The sequence below is a fragment of the Oncorhynchus clarkii genome, chromosome 7 (assembly GCF_045791955.1).
Source record: "Oncorhynchus clarkii lewisi isolate Uvic-CL-2024 chromosome 7, UVic_Ocla_1.0, whole genome shotgun sequence".
Classification (NCBI taxonomy): Eukaryota; Metazoa; Chordata; class Actinopteri; order Salmoniformes; family Salmonidae; genus Oncorhynchus; species Oncorhynchus clarkii.
In genome coordinates this window covers 87179147-87200925 of record NC_092153.1, presented here as the reverse complement: position 1 = coordinate 87200925, position 21779 = coordinate 87179147, and the positions used below count along the sequence as shown (strand labels likewise).

At 48.0% G+C, this 21779-nt stretch overlaps 1 protein-coding gene across 1 annotated transcript in view; it reads left to right on the top strand.

The window, feature by feature from the left end:
* The window catches only part of LOC139413953 (fibulin 2), a 114718-nt gene extending 94802 nt beyond the window's left edge, over positions 1 to 19916 (top strand). The window contains exons 8-15 of the mRNA XM_071161844.1: positions 2987 to 3124; positions 3921 to 4064; positions 10594 to 10722; positions 11336 to 11461; positions 17122 to 17238; positions 17315 to 17443; positions 17879 to 18002; positions 18625 to 19916. Coding sequence (XP_071017945.1) covers positions 2987 to 3124; positions 3921 to 4064; positions 10594 to 10722; positions 11336 to 11461; positions 17122 to 17238; positions 17315 to 17443; positions 17879 to 18002; positions 18625 to 18985 — 1268 coding nt within the window. The 3' untranslated portion in view covers positions 18986 to 19916. The remainder of the gene's footprint in view (positions 1 to 2986; positions 3125 to 3920; positions 4065 to 10593; positions 10723 to 11335; positions 11462 to 17121; positions 17239 to 17314; positions 17444 to 17878; positions 18003 to 18624) is intronic.
* The last annotated feature ends 1863 nt before the right edge of the window (positions 19917 to 21779 follow it).

The following is a 21779-nucleotide window of genomic DNA, read 5'->3' as shown; positions in this document are numbered from 1 at the left end:
AGGAGTGGAACCCGGTGTGGTTGAGGAGTGGAACCCTGTGTGGTTGAGGAGTGGAACCTTGTGTGGTTGAGGAGTGGAACCCTGTGTGGTTGAGGAGTGGAACCCTGTGTGGTTTAGGAGTGGAACCCGGTGTGGTTTAGGAGTGGAACCCGGTGTGGTGTAGGAGTGGAACCCGGTGTGGTGTAGGAGTGGAACCCGGTGTGGTGTAGGAGTGGAACCCTGTGTGGTGTAGGAGTGGAACCCAATATGGTTTAGGAGTGGAACCCTGTGTGGTTTAGGAGTGGAACCCTGTGTGATTGAGGAGTGGAACCCTGTGTGGTTGAGGAGTGGAACCCAGTGTGGTTGAGGAGTGGAACCCTGTGTGGTTGAGGAGTGGAACCCTGTGTGGTTGAGGAGTGGAACCCAGTGTGGTTGAGGAGTGGAACCCAGTGTGGTTGAGGAGTGGAACCCTGTGTGGTTTAGGAGTGGAACCCTGTGTGGTTTAGGAGTGGAACCCTGTGTGGGTTAGGAGTGGAACCCTGTGTGGTTTAGGAGTGGAACCCTGTGTGGTTGAGGAGTGGAACCCTGTGTGGTTGAGGAGTGGAACCCTGTGTGGTTGAGGAGTGGAACCCTGTGTGGTTGAGGAGTGGAACCCAGTGTGGTTGAGGAGTGGAAGCCTGTGTGGTTGAGGAGTGGAAGCCTGTGTGGTTGAGGAGTGGAACCCTGTGTGGTTTAGGAGTGGAACCCAGTGTGGTTGAGGAGTGGAACCCTGTGTGGTTGAGGAGTGGAAGCCTGTGTGGTTGAGGAGTGGAACCCTGTGTGGTTTAGGAGTGGAACCCAGTGTGGTTGAGGAGTGGAACCCTGTGTGGTTTAGGAGTGGAAGCCTGTGTGGTTGAGGAGTGGAACCCGGTGTGGTTGAGGAGTGGAACCCGGTGTGGTTGAGGAGTGGAACCCTGTGTGGTTGAGGAGTGGAACCCTGTGTGGTTGAGGAGTGGAACCCTGTGTGGTTGAGGAGTGGAACCCTGTGTGGTTGAGGAGTGGAACCCAGTGTGGTTGAGGAGTGGAACCCTGTGTGGTTGAGGAGTGGAACCCTGTGTGGTTGAGGAGTGGAACCCTGTGTGGTTGAGGAGTGGAACCCTGTGTGGTTGAGGAGTGGAACCCTGTGTGGTTGAGGAGTGGAACCCTGTGTGGTTGAGGAGTGGAACCCTGTGTGGCTGTCTGCTGCAATAACACATCCATGACAAGGACAGAAGAGTTGTGCCGTTCTGCACACCGCTGTTGTTCTGAGGCGTTATTTGCCTTTTTGTGGCCCGCCTGTTAGCTTGCATGATTCTTGCCAATCTTCTCTTTGACCTCTCTCATCAACGAGCTGTTTTCTCCCACAGGCCGCTGACTGGATGTTTTTTGTTGCTCATTTCTCTGTAAACCCGAGACGTAAAAATCCCAGGAGGCCGGACATTTCTGAGACACTGGAACCGGCAACCATGGAACAGTAACTGAATGCCTCGATGCCTGTCTGCCTGCTTTATATAGCAAGCCATGGCCACGTGACTCACTGTCTATAGGAGTAGTGTACCTAATAAACTGACAACCGAGTGTATATTTCCACACTGAAGTTGAAATTATACTGTGAAATTGTGAAAATGATGATAATGCCCTTTTAGTGTAAGAGCTGATTGAAAAGACCGCCAGAAATTTCAGCTTTTTTTGGTGGGATGGAGTTTTGGCCTGCCTGGTGACATCAGATGTTGAATTAGTAAATAGACCAATAAGAAAGACTTCCAAACCTCTCTGCCAGAACAGCTAGTTTTCCCCTCCTAGCAAAATCATTGTTTGAGAAATTGCTCACAGGAAGGTACTTAATTGATATCCAGAAATGATTTGATCTGGAGATACAAATGGCTGCATTGGACCTTGGCTGCTGTGACATTTTAAGGCAGCCATGTCTCCTCAGAAGGGTTACATGCTGCTGAATTAACTAAGGGGAAAATCCTAACCTCCACTTGCAATTTTCACTTAGTCATGCATTGATGTCATTTGGAAACTTAATTTGAAATGGGGATTCAGCCCTAAATGATCTTGTCTCCTCTCCTCCAGATATTGATGAGTGTATGGTGTCTTCTCTCCTCCAGATATTGATGAGTGTATGGTGTCTTCTCTCCTCCAGATATTGATTAGTGTATGGTGTCTTCTCTCCTCCAGATATTGATGAGTGTATGGTGTCTTCTCTCCTCCAGATATTGATGAGTGTATGGTGTCTTCTCTCCTCCAGATATTGATGAGTGTATGGTGTCTCCTCTCCTCCAGATATTGATTAGTGTATGGTGTCTCCTCTCCTCCAGATATTGATTAGTGTATGGTGTCTCCTCTCCTCCAGATATTGATTAGTGTATGGTGTCTCCTCTCCTCCAGATATTGATTAGTGTATGGTGTATCCTCTCCTCCAGATATTGATTAGTGTATGGTGTATCCTCTCCTCCAGATATTGATTAGTGTATGGTGTCTTCTCTCCTCCAGATATTGATGAGTGTATGGTGTCTCCTCTCCTCCAGATATTGATGAGTGTATGGTGTCTTCTCTTCTCCAGATATTGATGAGTGTATGGTGTCTTCTCTCTTCCAGATATTGATGAGTGTATGGTGTCTCCTCTCCTCCAGATATTGATTAGTGTATGGTGTCTCCTCTCCTCCAGATATTGATTAGTGTATGGTGTCTCCTCTCCTCCAGATATTGATGAGTGTATGGTGTCTTCTCTCCTCCAGATATTGATGAGTGTATGGTGTCCCCTCTCCTCCAGATATTGATGAGTGTATGGTGTCTTCTCTCCTCCAGATATTGATGAGTGTATGGTGTCTTCTCTCCTCCAGATATTGATGAGTGTATGGTGTCTTCTCTCCTCCAGATATTGATTAGTGTATGGTGTCTTCTCTCCTCCAGATATTGATGAGTGTATGGTGTATCCTCTCCTCCAGATATTGATTAGTGTATGGTGTCTTCTCTCCTCCAGATATTGATGAGTGTATGGTGCGCAGCCACAACTGTGGTCAAAGGTTTGAGTGTGAGAACACGGAGGGCTCCTTCCTGTGTAACCCTAAACAGAGATGTCTCACCGGCTTCACCCAGGACTCACATGGAAACTGCATTGGTAAGCCATCACATCTGATTCAGGGTCAGAAGCCTGCTATTCTCCTAATGGTTGAGATTATGTGTTGGTGCTTGTGGATTTGATCCTAGATGTGTGGTTAGGTGCAACAGAGATGTCTCACTGGATTCACTCAGGGTACGTGGAAACTGAATCGGTGAGAGAGACCTCTAATGACTCCAAGTGGACATACAGTGAACTACATTGTGTCTGTTGGATTGAACCCTCCCTCCCTCCCCACCCTCCCTCCCTCCCCACCCTCCCCTGTCTCTCCCCACCCTACCCCTCTCTCCCCACCCTACCCCTCTCTCCCCACCCTGCCTTTTCTCTCCCCCTCTATCCCCACCCTCTCTCTCTCCCCACCCCTCCCCCTCTCTCTCCCCACCCTCCCTCTCTCTCTCTCCCCACCCTCCCTCTCTCTCTCTCCCCACCCTCCCTCTCTCTCTCTCCTCACCCTCCCTCTCTCTCTCTCCCCACCCTCCTCTCGCTCTCCCCCCCTCTCCCCACCCTCCCTCTCCCCACCCTTCCTTTCTCTTCCCACCCTCCCTCTCTCTTCCCCCCCTCCCCCCTCTTCCCTCTCCCCACGCTTCCCCCCCTCTACCCCCACCCTGCCTCTCTCCCCACCCTCTCTCTCTCTCCCCACCCTCCCTCTCTCTCTCTCCCCACCCTCCCTCTCGCTCTCTCCCCACCCTCCTCTCGCTCTCCCCCCCTCTCGCCACCCTCCCTCTCCCCACCCTCTCTCTCTCTCCCCACCCTCCCTCCCTCCCTCCCTCCTCTCTCTCTGTCCATCTCCCTCCAGATATTAATGAGTGCAGTAGTCTATCTGATCCGTGCAGTGCTGGTTTTCACTGTATCAACACTGTGGGCTCCTATACCTGTCAGAGGAAAGTTATCATGTGTAGTCAGGGATACCACTCCAGCCCTGATGGAACACGCTGCATTGGTAAGTTATGGTATGGTGAGTTGTGTGGTGTGGTGATGTGTGATTGGTTACGTGGTGTCACCAACCGGTCGATCTAGTCGATCACCAAAAATGTCTGTAAAAAACAATAAAGCCTTGCATTCCTATTTTAGTTATTTGTTTCGTGCTGTTGGCTGTAGGTGCACTTGATTCATCAGCCCTGGTGCTGTTGGCTGTAGGTGCACTTGATTCAACAGCCCTGGTGCTGTTGGCGGTAGGTGCACTTGATTCAACAGCCCTGGTGCTGTTGCGGTAGGTGCACTTTTATTCAACAGCCCTGTTGTGGGAGGTGCACTTGATTCAACCGCCCTGTTGTGGGAGGTGCACTTGATTCAACAACCCTGTTGGTGGGAGGTGCACTTGATTCAACAACCCTGTTGGTGGGAGGTGCACTTGATTCAACAGCCCTGTTGGTGGGAGGTGCACTTGATTCAACAACCCTGTTGGTGGGAGGTGCACTTGATTCAACAGCCCTGTTGGTGGGAGGTGCACTTGATTCAACAGCCCTGTTGGTGGGAGGTGCACTTGATTCAGCAGCCCTGGCACCGGGAAGGAAAAGTGTTCCCATTTTGAATCATTTCATGTGTCTGAAGGTAGAATTCTGCCTACCCGGCAGGCCCAGAGAGCCAATCAGGTTCACCTACAGGCCTACAGCTGGCCAATTAGATATCTCAGATCACTGTGTCTGTACAGTTTCCTGGAAAAGAAGCATCGAACGCGCAGCAAAGTTGATACTGTTAGATTTCAAACCTTTTAAAGCCATGATGAGATACTCAAAAAATACTCAGAAAAACAGCAGCTCTTTGCTGTAAGTTTATGTTCTAAGCCATAAACTGCCTTCTCCCTACTTCCACTCACACTACATCCAGCACTGCAGCTGTAATGAACGAGTCTAATAAAGAGTTTTGATGAGTTTGCCTTTTTATTTTTAGAGTATAGTAAAATGTATCAGAGCCAGTCCTGCCCTCTGCTAAGGGGCCCTCTGCTAAGGGGCCCTCCTACCTCACCCATAAGCCATGTAAAACATTTGCCATTGCCCAACAGTCACGCCTGACATCCCAGTGCTCCCACTGCAATCCTCCCTCCTTTTAAAACAGTTTGCTCCATCTGTCTGTCTAAGAATAAGTGGACCTATACAGAACAAAATCAGGTATAAACAAACAACATTTATTGAATATAATATTTTCTATAAAATCTTAAGATAAGTGAATATTAACATGAACATAAATAAGAAATTGTAGAAAATATGAAATGTAGAAAATAATAAAATATAACACTGAGCTTTGGCTCTGCTGCCTGGTAATGAGTCCAGTCCTCACACTATTATACAATTATCTTTGGCTATACAAATATACTATATGTCTCAAAATAGTCAGATAAAACCTATACTGTGATTAACTCTGGTTCCCTCTACAGACTGGGCATGTTCAGCATCTGCATGGACACCAGTCTGTCTGGACCGCAGTCTATCTGGACACCAGTCTGTCTGGACACCAGTCTGTCTGGACCCCAGTCTGTCTGGACCCCAGTCTGTCTGGACCCCAGTCTGTCTGGACCCCAGTCTGTCTGGACACCAGTCTGTCTGGACACCAGTCTGTCTGGACACCAGTCTGTCTGGACACCAGTCTGCCTGGACACCAGTCTGCCTGGACACCAGTCTGTCTGGACCCCAGTCTGTCTGGACACCAGTCTGTCTGGACACCAGTCTTTCTGGAAGAAATGGAGAAACTATGTCGCATAGTTAAACATTCATTTACACAAATGCACTTCTGCCATAGCATCTTAAATGTTACTAAGTGTGTAAACATTTGAATGTTTGAATCAAAATATTCCTATTCTGCACTTTCTTGATGCAAAAATCATCAATGATTATGTATTTGTATTTATTATGGATCCCTATTAGTTCCTGCCAAAGCAGCAGCTACTCTTCCTGGGGTCCAGCAACATTAAGCCAATTTATACCATTTTAAAACATTACAATACATTCACAGATTTTCACAACACACTGTGTGCCCTCAGGCCCCTACTCCACCACTACAACATATCTACATGATTAAATCCATGTGAATTTATAGTGTGTGTGTGTGTGTGTGTGTGTGTGTGTGTGTGTGTGAAGGCTGTGGGTAACTTTTGAAAGGAGTCAGGCGCAGGAGAGCTGAGATGCGTGGACAAGGTATTTCATTCAAGAAAACACCAGTATAAACACAATACTATGTTGCTGGCAAAAACCGGTACCACAAAATAAACGGCGTAAACAAAACCAGGTAACAATAATACCAGACACAGTAAAACAAACATGGGGGAAACCAGAGGGTCAAGTAATGAACATGTAATCGGGGAATTGAAACCAGGTGTGTAAAGAAAGAACGACAAAACAAATGGACAATTAAAAGTGGATCGGTGATGGCTAGAAGGCCGGTGACGTCGACCGCCGAACGCCGCTCGAACAAGGACCGACTCCGGTGGAAGTCGTGACAGTGTGAAGTGGAATAGAGTTTCCATGTAGTCATGGCTCTATGTAGTACTGTGCGCCTCGCATAGTCTGTTCTGGACTTGGGACAGTGAAGAGACCTCTGGTGGCATGTCTTGCGGGGTGTGCATGGGTATCCGAGCTGTTTGCCAGTAGTTTCGACCGATTATGATTTTTCAACGCCAATACTGATACCGATTATTGGAGGACCAAAAAAGCCGATACCGATTAGCAATACTGAATGAACACCTATTTTAACTTAATATAAAACATCAATAAAATCAATTTAGCCTCAAATAAATAATGAAACATGTTCAATTTGGTTTAAATAATGCAAAAACACAGTGTTGGAGAAGAAAGTATAGCATCGCCAATATGCAGGGATAATGTATTGGGTCTATAGCCTACTGAGCATAGCCAATATGCAGGCATAATGTATTGGGTCTATAGACTACTGAGCATAGCCAATATGCAGTGATAATGTATTGGGTCTATAGCCTACTGAGTATAGCCAATATGCAGGCATAATGTATTGGGTCTATAGCCTACTGAGTATAGCCAATATGCAGGCATAATGTATTGGGTCTATAGCCTACTGAGTATAGCCAATATGCAGGCATAATGTATTGGGCCTATAGCCTACTGAGCATAGCCAATATGCAGTGATAATGTATTGGGTCTATAGCCTACTGAGCATAGCCAATATGCAGGGATAATGTATTGGGTCTATAGCCTACTGAGAATAGCCAATATGCAGGTATAATGTATTGGGTCTATAGCCTACTGAGCATAGCCAATATGCAGGGATAATGTATTGGGTCTATAGCCTACTGAGAATAGCCAATATGCAGGTATAATGTATTGGGTCTATAGCCTACTGAGCATAGCCAATATGCAGGGATAATGTACTGGGTCTATAACCTACTGAGTATAGCCAATATGCAGTGATAATGTATTGGGTCTATAACCTACTGAGTATAGCCAATATGCAGTGATAATGTATTGGGTCTATAGCCTACTGAGCATAGCCAATATGCAGGGATGATGTATTGGGCCTACTGAGCATAGCCAATATGCAGTGGTAATGTATTGGGCCTACTGAGCATAGCCAATATGCAGGGATAATGTATTGGGTCTATAGCCTACTGAGCATAGCCAATATGCAGTGATAATGTATTGGGTCTATAGCCTACTGAGCATAGCCAATATACAGTGATAATGTATTGGGTCTATAGCCTACTGAGCATAGCCAATATGCAGTGATAATGTATTGGGTCTATAGCCTACTGAGCATAGCCAATATGCAGGGATAATGTACAGGGTCTATAGACTACTGAGCATAGCCAATATGCAGTGGTAATGTATTGGGCCTACTGAGCATAGCCAATATGCAGGGATAATGTATTGGGTCTATAGCCTACTGAGTATAGCCAATATGCAGGGATAATGTATTGGGTCTATAGCCTACTGAGTATAGCCAATATGCAGTGATAATGTATTGGGTCTATAGCCTACTGAGTATAGCCAATATGCAGGGATAATGTATTGGGTCTATAGCCTACTGAGCATAGCCAATATGCAGGGATAATGTACTGGGTCTATAACCTACTGAGTATAGCCAATATGCAGTGATAATGTATTGGGTCTATAGCCTACTGAGCATAGCAAATATGCAGGGATAATGTATTGGGTCTATAGCCTACTGAGTATAGCCAATATGCAGGGATAATGTATTGGGTCTATAGCCTACTGAGCATAGCCAATATGCAGTGATAATGTATTGGGTCTATAACCTACTGAGTATAGCCAATATGCAGTGATAATGTATTGGGTCTATAGCCTACTGAGCATAGCCAATATGCAGGGATAATGTATTGGGCCTACTGAGCATAGCCAATATGCAGTGGTAATGTATTGGGCCTACTGAGCATAGCCAATATGCAGGGATAATGTATTGGGTCTATAGCCTACTGAGCATAGCCAATATGCAGTGATAATGTATTGGGTCTATAGCCTACTGAGCATAGCCAATATACAGTGATAATGTATTGGGTCTATAGCCTACTGAGCATAGCCAATATGCAGTGATAATGTATTGGGTCTATAGCCTACTGAGCATAGCCAATATGCAGGGATAATGTACAGGGTCTATAGACTACTGAGCATAGCCAATATGCAGTGGTAATGTATTGGGCCTACTGAGCATAGCCAATATGCAGGGATAATGTATTGGGTCTATAGCCTACTGAGTATAGCCAATATGCAGGGATAATGTATTGGGTCTATAGCCTACTGAGTATAGCCAATATGCAGTGATAATGTATTGGGTCTATAGCCTACTGAGTATAGCCAATATGCAGGGATAATGTATTGGGTCTATAGCCTACTGAGCATAGCCAATATGCAGGGATAATGTACTGGGTCTATAACCTACTGAGTATAGCCAATATGCAGTGATAATGTATTGGGTCTATAGCCTACTGAGCATAGCCAATATGCAGGGATAATGTATTGGGTCTATAGCCTACTGAGTATAGCCAATATGCAGGGATAATGTATTGGGTCTATAGCCTACTGAGCATAGCCAATATGCAGTGATAATGTATTGGGTCTATAGCCTACTGAGCATAGCCAATATGCAGGGATAATGTACTGGGTCTATAGACTACTGAGCATAGCCAATATGCAGTGGTAATGTATTGGGCCTACTGAGCATAGCCAATATGCAGGGATAATGTATTGGGTCTATAGCCTACTGAGTATAGCCAATATGCAGGGATAATGTATTGGGTCTATAGCCTACTGAGTATAGCCAATATGCAGTGATAATGTATTGGGTCTATAGCCTACTGAGTATAGCCAATATGCAGGGATAATGTATTGGGTCTATAGCCTACTGAGCATAGCCAATATGCAGGGATAATGTACTGGGTCTATAACCTACTGAGTATAGCCAATATGCAGTGATAATGTATTGGGTCTATAGCCTACTGAGCATAGCCAATATGCAGGGATAATGTATTGGGTCTATAGCCTACTGAGTATAGCCAATATGCAGGGATAATGTATTGGGTCTATAGCCTACTGAGCATAGCCAATATGCAGGTATAATGTATTGGGTCTATAGCCTACTGAGCATAGCCAATATGCAGGGATAATGTACTGGGTCTATAGACTACTGAGCATAGCCAATATGCAGTGGTAATGTATTGGGCCTACTGAGCATAGCCGATATGCAGGGATAATGTCCTGGGTCTATAGCCTACTGAGTATAGCCAATATGCAGAGATAATGTATTGGGTCTATAGCATACTACTGTACAAACATTGATACAGAACTGTTTTTAATTGGTTAATGTTGCATAGGCTTATGTTATTTAAGTCATGTTAATAAAATATCAGAGTGGTAGATCTCGGCATGCATTTTGACTCAGAAAGAGATCTTGACTCAGAAAAGGTTGGTGATCACTTCCATAAACAGACCTGGCTCTCGAGAGAAAACAGGCTGTGTCCACTGCCCACAAAATGAGGTGGAAACTGAGCTGCGCTTCCTAACCTCCTTCCAAATGTATGACCATATTAGACACGCATATTTCCCTCAGATTACACATACCCACAAAGAATTTGAAAAAACAAATCCAATTTGGATAAACTCCCATATCTATTATGTGAAATAGCAGTGTGCAATCACAGCAGCATGATGTGTGACCTGTTGCCAGGGCAACCAGAACAAACACCATTATAAACCTATATTCATCTGTTTATTTATCTTCTCTTTTGTACTGCAACTTGTTGCACATTGTTACAGCACTGTACAAAGACAACAATACAGTATATCATTTGAAATGCCTCTCTTGTGAGATAAATATTCTGTTTTCATTTGTTATTGTTGATTTCATTTTTGTTTATTGCTTATTTGACCTGCTTTGTAAACATATGTATGACATGCCAATAAAGCCCTTCGAATTGAGAGACGAAGACAAATACAGAGAGAAAGAGAGAGCAGTGTCAGTTCCTGAAGTGTCGACTCTTCCCTGTGTAGATGTGGATGAATGTCAGACAGGTAACCATGGGTGTGGTGAGGGCCAGATCTGTCATAACCTCCCTGGTAGCTACCGCTGTGACTGTCAAACAGGCTACCTGTACGATGCACTACGCCAGGTCTGCAGCGGTAGGTAACACACACACACACACACACACACACACCTCTATACCTCTCTATTACGCTAACCTGACCTCTCCCCTCCTCTCTCTCGTCCTCTACTCTCCCCTCCTCCCCTCCTCTCTCTCGTCCTCTACTCTCCTCTCTCTCATCCTCTACTCTCCTCTCCTCTCCTCTCTCTCGTCCTCTACTCTCCTCTCCTCTCTCTCGTCCTCTACTCTCCTCACCTCTCTCTCGTCCTCTACTCTCCTCACCTCTCTCTCGTCCTCTACTCTCCTCACCTCTCTCTCGTCCTCTACTCTCCTCTCCCCTCCTCTCTCTACTCTCCTCTCCTCTCTCTACTCTCCTCTCTCTACTCTCCTCTCTTCTCCCCCTCTACTCTCCTCTCCCCTCCTCACAAACCTTCCTCTCTCCCCTTCTCTAATCTCCCCTCACCTCCTTTTCTCCTCTCCTCTCCCCTCCTCTACTCTCCCCTCCTCCCCTCCTCTCTCGTCCTCTACTCTCTTCTCCTCTCTCTCGTCCTCTACTCTCCTCTCCTCTCTCTCGTCCTCTACTCTCCTCGACCTCTCTCTCATCCTCTACTCTCCTCTCTCTCTCTCTCGTCCTCTCCTCTCCTCTCTAGATGTGAATGAGTGCTGGAGCTACCCCGGCAGGCTATGTGCTCAGACGTGTGAGAACAGTCCAGGATCCTACCAGTGTTCCTGTACAGCAGGCTTCTCTCTGGCCTTCGACGGGAAGAACTGTGAAGGTAAGACAACTGTGACAGAACTAATACTGTGGAAGCACTTCAGAACTACTGTGAAGGTACTTCAGAAATACATGTAATACTGTGGAGGTACTTCAGAACTGCATGTAGTACTGTGAAGGTACTTCAGAACTGCATGTAGTACTGTGAAGGTACTTCAGAACTGCATGTTGTACTGTGAAGGTACTTCAGAACTGCATGTTGTACTGTGAAGGTACTTCAGAACTGCATGTTGTACTGTGAAGGTACTTCAGAACTGCATGTTGTACTGTGAAGGTACTTCAGAACTGCATGTTGTACTGTGAAGGTACTTCAGAACTGCATGTTGTACTGTGAAGGTACTTCAGAACTGCATGTTGTACTGTGAAGGTACTTCAGAACCTCATATAGTACTGTGAAGTGTCGTGTCTTTACTATCATTAAATTGAAGACTTAGTTTTATCAAAGATTCTCTGTAATTAGTATTACGCGATTAAACTGATTAATCATGTAACCGTAATTAACTAGGAAGTCGGGGCACAAAGGAAAATTCATTTTACAAAGTTATAATTTTCCAATATAACCTTTCAGATATTTTATATCTGATCAATAGTCTTCTGATTAATGAATTATTTATTTTACCTCACATTAGTCTCATTCCAAACAGATATAGCCCTTGGTTCACCCCAGACCTGACTGCCCTTGACAAAAACATCCTGTGGCATTCTGCATTAGCATCGATTAGCCCCCACGATATGCAACTTTTCAGGGGAGTCAGGAACCAATATACTCAGTCAGTTAGGAAATCTAAGGCTAGCTTTTTCAAACAGAAATGTGCTTCCTGTAGCACTAATTCCAAAAGGTTTTGGGACACTGTAAAGTCCTTGGAGAATAAGAGCACCTCCTCCCAGCTGCCCACTGCACTGAGGAAAGGAAACATAAAGCTATGAGAATCGATAATTTCAATAAGCATTTTTCCACAACTGGCCATGCTTTCCTCCTGGCTACCCCTAACCTGGCCAACATCTCAGAATCCCCTGCAGCAACTTGCCCCCCCGCTTCTCCTTCACCCAAATCCAGACAGCTGATGTTCTGAAAAAACTGCAAAATCTGTATCCCTAGATATCAGCTGGGCTAGACAATCTGGACCCTCTCTTTCTAAAATTATCCGCCAAAATTTTTGAGACCCCTATTACTAGGCTATTCAACCTCTCTTTCGTGTCGTCTGAGATCCCCAAAGATTAGTAAGCTGCCGAGGTCATCCCCCTCTTCAAAGGCGATGACACTCTAGACCCAAACTGTTACAGACCTATATCTATCCTGCCCTGCCCTGCCTCTAGACCCAAACTGTTACAGACCTATATCCATCCTGCCCTGCCCTGCCCTGCCTCTAGACCCAAACTGTTATATCCATCCTGCCCTGCCCTGCCTCTAGACCCAAACTGTTACAGACCTATATCTATCCTGCCCTGCCCTGCCCTGCCCTGCCTCTAGACCCAAACTGTTACAGACCTATATCTATCCTGCCCTGCCCTGCCCTGCCTCTAGACCCAAACTGTTACAGACCTATATCCATCCTGCCCTGCCCTGCCCTGCCCTGCCTCTAGACCCAAACTGTTATATCCATCCTGCCCTGCCCTGCCCTGCCTCTAGACCCAAACTGTTACAGACCTATATCCATCCTGCCCTGCCCTGCCCTGCCTCTAGACCCAAACTGTTATATCCATCCTGCCCTGCCCTGCCTCTAGACCCAAACTGTTACAGACCTATATCTATCCTGCCCTGCCCTGCCCTGCCCTGCCTCTAGACCCAAACTGTTACAGACCTATATCTATCCTGCCCTGCCCTGCCCTGCCCTGCCCTGCCCTGCCTCTAGACCCAAACTGTTACAGACCTATATCCATCCTGCCCTGCCCTGCCCTGCCCTGCCTCTAGACCCAAACTGTTATATCCATCCTGCCCTGCCCTGCCTCTAAACCCAAACTGTTACAGACCTATATCCATCCTGCCCTGCCCTGCCCTGCCCTGCCTCTAGACCCAAACTGTTATATCCATCCTGCCCTGCCCTGCCTCTAGACCCAAACTGTTATAGACCTATACCTATCCTGCCCTGCCCTGCCTCTAGACCCAAACTGTTACAGCCCTGCCCTGCCTCTACCCAAACTGTTATATCTATCCTGCCCTGCCCTGCCTCTAGACCCAAACTGTTACAGACCTATATCTGCCCTGCCCTGCCCTGCCCTGCCCTGCCCTGCCCTGCCTCTAGACCCAAACTGTTATAGACCTATATCCATCCTGCCCTGCCCTGCCTCGCCTCTAGACCCAAACTGTTATAGACCTATATCCACCCTGCCCTGCCCTGCCCTGCCTCTAGACCCAAACTGTTACAGACCTATATCTATCCTGCCCTGCCCTGCCCTGCCCTGCCCTGCCCTGCCCTGCCTCTAGACCCAAACTGTTACAGACCTATATCCATCCTGCCCTGCCCTGCCCTGCCCTGCCTCTAGACCCAAACTGTTATATCCATCCTGCCCTGCCCTGCCCTGCCTCTAGACCCAAACTGTTACTGACCTATATCCATCCTGCCCTGCCCTGCCCTGCCCTGCCTCTAGACCCAAACTGTTATATCCATCCTGCCCTGCCCTGCCTCTAGACCCAAACTGTTATAGACCTATACCTATCCTGCCCTGCCCTGCCCTGCCTCTAGACCCAAACTGTTATAGACCTATATCTATCCTGCCCTGCCCTGCCTCTAGACCCAAACTGTTACAGACCTATATCTATCCTGCCCTGCCCTGCCTCTAGACCCAAACTGTTACAGACCTATATCTATCCTGCCCTGCCCTGCCCTGCCCTGCCCTGCCTCTAGACCCAAACTGTTATAGACCTATATCCATCCTGCCCTGCCCTGCCCTGCCCTGCCTCGCCTCTAGACCCAAACTGTTATAGACCTATATCCACCCTGCCCTGCCCTGCCCTGCCTCTAGACCCAAACTGTTACAGACCTATATCTATCCTGCCCTGCCCTGCCTCTAGACCCAAACTGTTACAGACCTATTTCCATCCTGCCCTGCCTTTCTAAAATCTTCGAAAGCTAAGTAAATAAACAGATCATTGACCATTTCGAATTTCACCGTACCTTCTCCAATATGCAATCTGGTTTCCGAGCTGGTCATGGGTGCACCTCAGCCACGCTCAAGGTACTAAACAATATCATAACCGCCATCGATAAAAGTTAGTACTGAGCAGCCAAGGCTTTCGCCTTTGTCAATCACCGCACTCTTATCGGCAAACTCAACAGCCTTGGCTTCTCAAATGACTGCCTCGCCTGGTTCACCAACTACTTCTTAGATAGATAGAGTTCAGTGTGTCAAATCGGAGGGCCTGTTGTCCTGACCTCTGGCAGTCTCTATGGGGGTGCCACGATGTTCAATTCTCGGGCCAACTCTTTCTCTGTATACATCAATGATGTTGCTCTATCTGTTGGTGATTCTCTGATCCACCTCTACACAAACGCCATACAACGCCATACAACGCCATACAACACTTCAACGCCATACAACACTCCTTCCGTGGCCCCTCTCCTTGTTCGGCGGCCGACGTCACCGACTTTCTAGCCATCGCCACTCCATTTTTCATGTATCCATTTGTTTTGTCTTGTTCCCTGCACACCTGGTTTTTATTCCCCAATCAATCTACATGTATTTGTTCCCCCTCATGTCTTTGTGCAAGATTGTTTGTGTGATACGTGTTTTTGTATGCACTAGGTTTGAGTGCGTTTTCTCTCGTGTTTCTCGTGTTTCACGAAGCCTGTTTGTATACATTTGATGGTTATGACTATCCTACCGATCCTTGACTTCGGCGATGTCATTTACAAAATAGCCCCCAACACTCTACTCAGCAAACTGGACGTAGTCTTTCACAGTGCCACCTGTTTAATCCAGAACAAATTAAAGAAAATGTACAGTATTATATAGAGCCCTTATTGCATGGAACTCCCTTCATCTCATATTGCTCAAATAAACAGCAAACCTGGTTTAATAAAACCAGATAAAGCAACACCTCACAGCACAACGCCTCTCCCCTATTTGAACTAGATAGTTTGTGTATATGCATTGATATATAGGCAACAGCTAATGGGGATCCTAATAAAATACCAAAAATACCAACTGTTACCAAGGACAAGTCACCAAATCACCCAGCCAAACAAATCACCAAGCCACCCAAATCACCAAGCCACCCAAATCACCAAGCCACCCAGCCAAACAAATCACCAAGCCACCCAGCCAAACAAATCACCAAGCCACCCAAATCACCAAGCCACCCAGCCAACCAAGTCACCAAGCCACCCAGCCAAACAAATCACCATGCCACCCAGCCAAACAAATCACCAAGCCACCCAAATCACCAAGCCACCCAGCCAACCAAGTCACTAAGCCACCCAGCCAACCAAATCACCATGCCACCCAAATCACCAAGCCACCCAGCCAACCAAGTCACCAAGCCACCCAGCCAACCAAATCACCATGCCACCCAGTCAACCAAATCACCAAGCCACCCAGGGCTAGCTAAGGCATATTGAGCAGAGCTGGAGGCTCTACAGTGTACGATGCACAGTGAAATAAGGCAAACATTTCTAACCAAAACAGCAATAGACGAGGCATATTGACATTAGGGAGAGGCATGTGTAGCCGAGTGATCATAGGGTCCAGTGAGTAGCTAGGCGAGCTGGAGGCACAGCGATTCAGACAGCTATCAGGCCGGGGCTAGCAGATTGGCCTCAGGGGGACGTCTGTTGAAACCCCCTCGGGTGGTTGCATTGACAGACCAGTCATGATGGATCGGCGGGGCTCTGTGTCGGCAGCAAAGCCTGCCCCATAAGCATTCCCGTCTCTTTCATAGATGTTATACCCTTGTATTGCTACTGCTGTATCATCAAATGTTATCTGATGTTAGCAAGTTATTGATTTCATGAACCTTATTTCTAAGTCTACATATATTAGTATTGTCTATTTTCAGCCCTTTCCTGTGTAGCTTATCAGAGATAGACATACTATTTAAAAGAGCAGACAAAGCAAGAGAAAAAATATATACGTTCAGCAGTCCATTAATCAACTGGTGTGTGTGTGTGTGCTGCAGGGTTGAGGCTACGAACCCATAGGCTTGGCTTTCTCATCCCTTCCAGGCTTCTGGGAGGGAGGGTGGACAATGAGTCTGTCATAGTGGATGTAAGCAATGTCCCCACGCGCTCTGGCAGCTTTCATGGGGTCAGTTCTTTCCTCTTCTGGCACACAGCTTCAGGATAGTCCTCGTTGAGGAAGATATATGTTCCTCTCAAGTTCTTTTCTTGTTCAAGAACAGCTACCTTGTCTTTGAACCCCAGAAACTTGACAACTATCGGCCTGGGCCTATCACCAGGGCCGGTGGTGGGTTTTCCAATCCAAGTTGGCTGAGTGACTTGTCCTTGGTTGATGAACCTGTTCATTACCCAAGGTTTATAGATTTGATTTCAAGGATTTTGCTGTGTGACTTTGCCTTGGTGGCTGAGCCTGGGGAGCTCTGAGGAGAAATAGCATCCAGAGGACTCATGCACATTCGTACACATCATTACAGAGCACAGCATTCCCTTGATCTGGGCAGATGTGTTGTTTATCGCTTTCTCTCTCTCGCTCTCGCTTTCTCAGATCTGAATGAGTGTGACTCTAGTCCGTGTGGTCAGGAGTGTGCTAACATCTATGGGTCCTACCAATGTTACTGCAGACAGGGCTTCTACCTGAAGGAAGACGGACACACCTGTGAAGGTATCACACCATGACAGCTCTACCACCATGTTACGAATAGCCTGTGTGTTTGTATTGACATGTTTCTCTATTGCAGATATTGATGAGTGTTCCCAGAGTATTGGCAACCTGTGTGTGTTCCAGTGTGTGAACATCCCAGGTAGCTATCAGTGTGCCTGTCCCCCTAACGGATACACCATGTCAACCACAGGACACACCTGCAGAGGTACGGACCGACATCACCCAGCGTCTCACACAATTTCTATACAGGGCTGTTCTATATCCCTATTCATGTCCTTATGCGTTGAGCATTCACAGTGGTCACAGTGGTCAGTACCGTCTGTCTGTCTGTCTGTCTGTGTCTGTCTGTCTGTCTGTCTGTCTGTCTGTCTGTCTGTCTGTCTGTCTGTCTGTTGTCGTAGATATTATGAGTCTGTCTGTTCTATATCCCTATTCATGTCCTTATGGGTTGAGCATTCACAGTGGTCACAGTGGTCAGTACCATCTGATACATATTGATAAATTGTTGTAGATATTGATGAGTCTGTCTGTTGTAGATATTGATGAGTCTGTCTGTTGTAGATATTGATGAGTCTGTCTGTCTGTTGTAGATATTGATGAGTCTGTCTATTGTAGATATTGATGAGTCTGTCTGTTGTAGATATTGATGAGTGCACAACAGGAGTTCATAACTGCTCTACAGAACAGACCTGCTCCAACGTCCAGGGAGGGTACAGGTGTCTCTCTTTCTCCTGCCCTCCATATTACAGAAAGGTCTCAGATACGTGAGTACAACACACACACACACACACCACACACACACCACACATACCACACACACACACACACACACACACACACACACACACACACACTCTAACCCCCTCTGTCTCCCTCTCTCTCTCTAACCCTCTCTCTCTCTCTGTCTCTCTCTAACCCTCACTCTCTCTCTCTCTCACTCTAACCCCCACTCTCTCTCTCTCTCACTCTAACCCTCACTCTCTCTCTCTCTCACTCTAACCCTTTCTCTCTCTCTCTCTCTCTCTCTAACCCTCACTCTCTCTCTCTCTCTCTCTCTCACTCTAACCCTCTCTCTCTCTCTCTCTCTCACTCTAACCCTCACTCTCTCTCTCTCTCACTCTAACCCTCACTCTCTCTCTCACTCTAACCCTTTCTCTCTCTCTAACCCTCTCTCTCTCTCTAACCCTCACTCTCTCTCTCTCTAACCCTCTCTCTCTCTCTAACCCTCTCTCTCTCTCTCTCTCTCTAACCCCCCCCCCTCTCTCTCTAACCCCCCCTCTCTCTCTCTCTCTCTCTCTCTCTAACCCCCCCCCTCTCTCTCTCTCTCTAACCCCCTCTCTCTCTCTCTCTAACCCCCTCTCTCTCTCTCTCTCTCTCTCTCTCCAGTCGTTGTGAGCGCAGTGGTTGTCCAGCTAACTCTGTAGACTGCCAAAGCTCTCCTCTTAGAATCACCTACTACCAGCTGAGCTTCCAGATGAACATTGTCATCCCCACTCAGATCTTCAGGATTGGCCCCTCCCCCGCCTACAGGGGAGACAACATTGCTATCTCCATCACCCACGGTAACGAGGAGAACTACTTCTCCACACGGAAGCTGAACAGTTTTACGGGGGCGGTGTACCTGCAGCGGCAGGTGAGACAGCCGAGAGACTTCCTGATCGATGTGGAGATGAAGCTGTTGAGACAGGGAGCCTTCACTACCTTCCTGGCCCGGATATATGTCTTCATCACCTCTAACACACTGTAGAGTCTGTTGAGACAGGGAGCCTCCACTACCTTCCTGGCCCGGATATATGTCTTCATCACCTCTAACACACTGTAGAGTCTGTTGAGACAGGGAGCTTTCACTACCTTCCTGGCCCGGATATATGTCTTCATCACCTCTAACACACTGTAGAGTCTGTTGAGACAGGGAGCCTTCACTACCTTCCTGGCCCGGATATATGTCTTCATCACCTCTAACACACTGTAGAGTCTGTTGAGACAGGGAGCCTTCACTACCTTCCTGGCCCGGATATATGTCTTCATCACCTCTAACACTGAAGAGTCTAAACACACACCATCCCAGAACAGACTGTCACCCACCACTTCTCTAATATTCATATGGTGATAAACTTTATACTTGTAACTTACATATATATATTTCATCATACGATCTTATCCAGAGCCACTTACAAAAGCAAGTGCATAGTTTTTCATACTGGTCCTCCGTGGGAATCGAACCCACAACCCAAGGACCGTGCTCTACCAACTAAGCCACGCACTTCAAAAACTGGATTGTTACTAAAGACTAAGTTAGTCTTCTGTTTTTATACGAAATCATTTTTCTGAGTCTTTTATAATGTAATCTATTTTAATGCATGTGTCTCAAGCTGTGTGGTTTGACTCTGCCAAGGTGGTCCCCAGAGTGCTAGGCTCTGTCCTCCTGCTCCTTAACCTCTGGAACCTTCCAATCCCAACATGAACTTTCAGAGGTTTTGAAGCTACTGAATAGAATGGAGAACCCTGGAGCAGCTCTTAGACCAGAGCTTGTAGACACACTGAGGGTACCTCTGTATCCCTCTCTCTCCACGCTCTCTTTCCCCGCTGTCTCTCCCCGCTCTCTCTCTCCGTTGTCTCTCTCCGCTCTCTCTCTCCGCTCTCTCTCTCCGCTCTCTCTCTCCGCTGTCTCTCTCCGCTGTCTCTCTCCCCTGTCTCTCTCCCCTGTCTCTCCCCTGTCTCTCTCCGCTATCTCTCTCCGCTGTCTCTCTCCGCTGTCTCTCTCTGCTGTCTCTCCCCGCTCTCTCTCTGCTGTCTCTCTCCGCTATCTCTCTCTGCTGTCTCACCGCTCTCTCTCTCCGCTGTCTCTTTCCGGCTCTCTCTCCGCTGTCTCTCTCCGCTGTCTCTCTCCGCTCGTTCTCTCCGCTGTCTCTCTCCGCTGTCTCTCTCCGCTGTGTCTCTCCCCTGTGTCTCTCCGCTATCTCTCTCCGCTGTCTCTCTCCGCTGTCTCTCTCTGCTGTCTCTCCCCGCTCTCTCTCTCCGCTGTCTCTCCCCGCTCTCTCTCTCCGCTGTCTCTCTCCGCTGTCTCTCTCTGCCGTCTCTCCCCGCTCTCTCTCCGCTCGATCTCTCCGCTGTCTCTCTCTGCCGTCTCTCCCCTGTCTCTCTCCCCTGTCTCTCTCCGCTGTCTCTCTCCACTGTCTCTCTCCGCTGTCTCTCTCTGCCGTCTCTCCCCGCTCTCTCTCCGCTCTCTCTCTCCGCTGTCTCTCCCCGCTCTCTCTCTCTGCCGTCTCTCCCCGCTCTCTCTCTCCGCTGTCTCTCTCCGCTGTCTCTCTCCGCTGTCTCTCTCCGCTGTCTCTCTCCGGCTCTCTCTCCGCTGTCTCTCTCCGCTAGCTCTCTCCGCTAGCTCTCTCCGCTCTCTCTCTCCACTGTCTCTCTCCGCTCTCTATCTCCGCTGTCTCTCTCCGCTGTCTCTCTTTGCTGTCTCTCTCCGCTGTCTCTCTCCACTGTCTCTCCGCTGTCTCTCTCCGCTCCCTATCTCCGTTGTCTCTCTCTCCGCTCTCTCTCTGCTCTCTCTCTCCGCTGTCTCTCTCCGCTCTCTCTCTGCTGTCTCTCTCCGCTCTCTCTCTGCTGTCTCTCTCCGCTATCTCTCTCCGCTGTCTCTCTCCGCTCTCTCTCTCCGCTCTCTCTCCGCTGTCTCTCTCCGCTGTCTCTCTCCGCTGTCTCTCTCCGCTCTCTCTCTCCGCTGTCTCTCTCTCCGCTCTCTCTGCTCTCTCTCGCCGCTGTCTCTCTCCGCTCTCTCTCTCTGCTGTCTCTCTCTCTGCTCTCTCTCTCCGCTGTCTCTCTCCGATGTCTCTCTCTCCGCTCTCTCTGCTCTCTCTCTCCGCTCTCTCTCTCTCCGCTCCCTATCTCCGCTGTCTCTCTCTCCGCTCTCTCTCTGCTCTCTCTCTGCTCTCTCTCTCCGCTCTCTCTCTCTCTTTCTCTCTCCGCTCTCTCTCTCTCTCCGCTCCCTATCTCCGCTGTCTCTCTCTCCGCTCTCTCTCTGCTGTCTCTCTCTCCGCTCTCTCTCCGCTGTCTCTCTCCGCTCTCTCTCCGCTGTCTCTCTCCGCTATCTCTCTCCGCTATCTCTCCCCGCTGTCTCTCTCCGCTGTCTCTCTCCGCTCTCTCTCTCTCCGCTGTCTCTCTCCGCTCTCTCTCTCTCCGCTGTCTCTCTCCGCTCTCTCTCTCTCCGTTCTCTCTCTCCACTGTCTCTCTCCGCTAGCTCTCTCCGCTCTCTCTCTCCCCTCTCTCTCCGCTGTCTCTCTCCCCTGTCTCTCTCCCCTGTCTCTCTCCCCTGTCTCTCTCCCCTGTCTCTCTCCCCGCTGTCTCTCTCCCCGCTGTCTCTCTCCCCTCTCTCTCCGCTGTCTCTCTCCCCTGTCTCTCTCCCCTGTCTCTCTCCCCTGTCTCTCCGCTGTCTCTCTCCGCTCGCTCTCTCCGCTCACTCTCTCCGCTCACTCTGAGCTCTGTTGCTCTCTCTCTCAATTCAAGGGGCTTTATTGGCATGGAAAACATATGTTAACATTGCC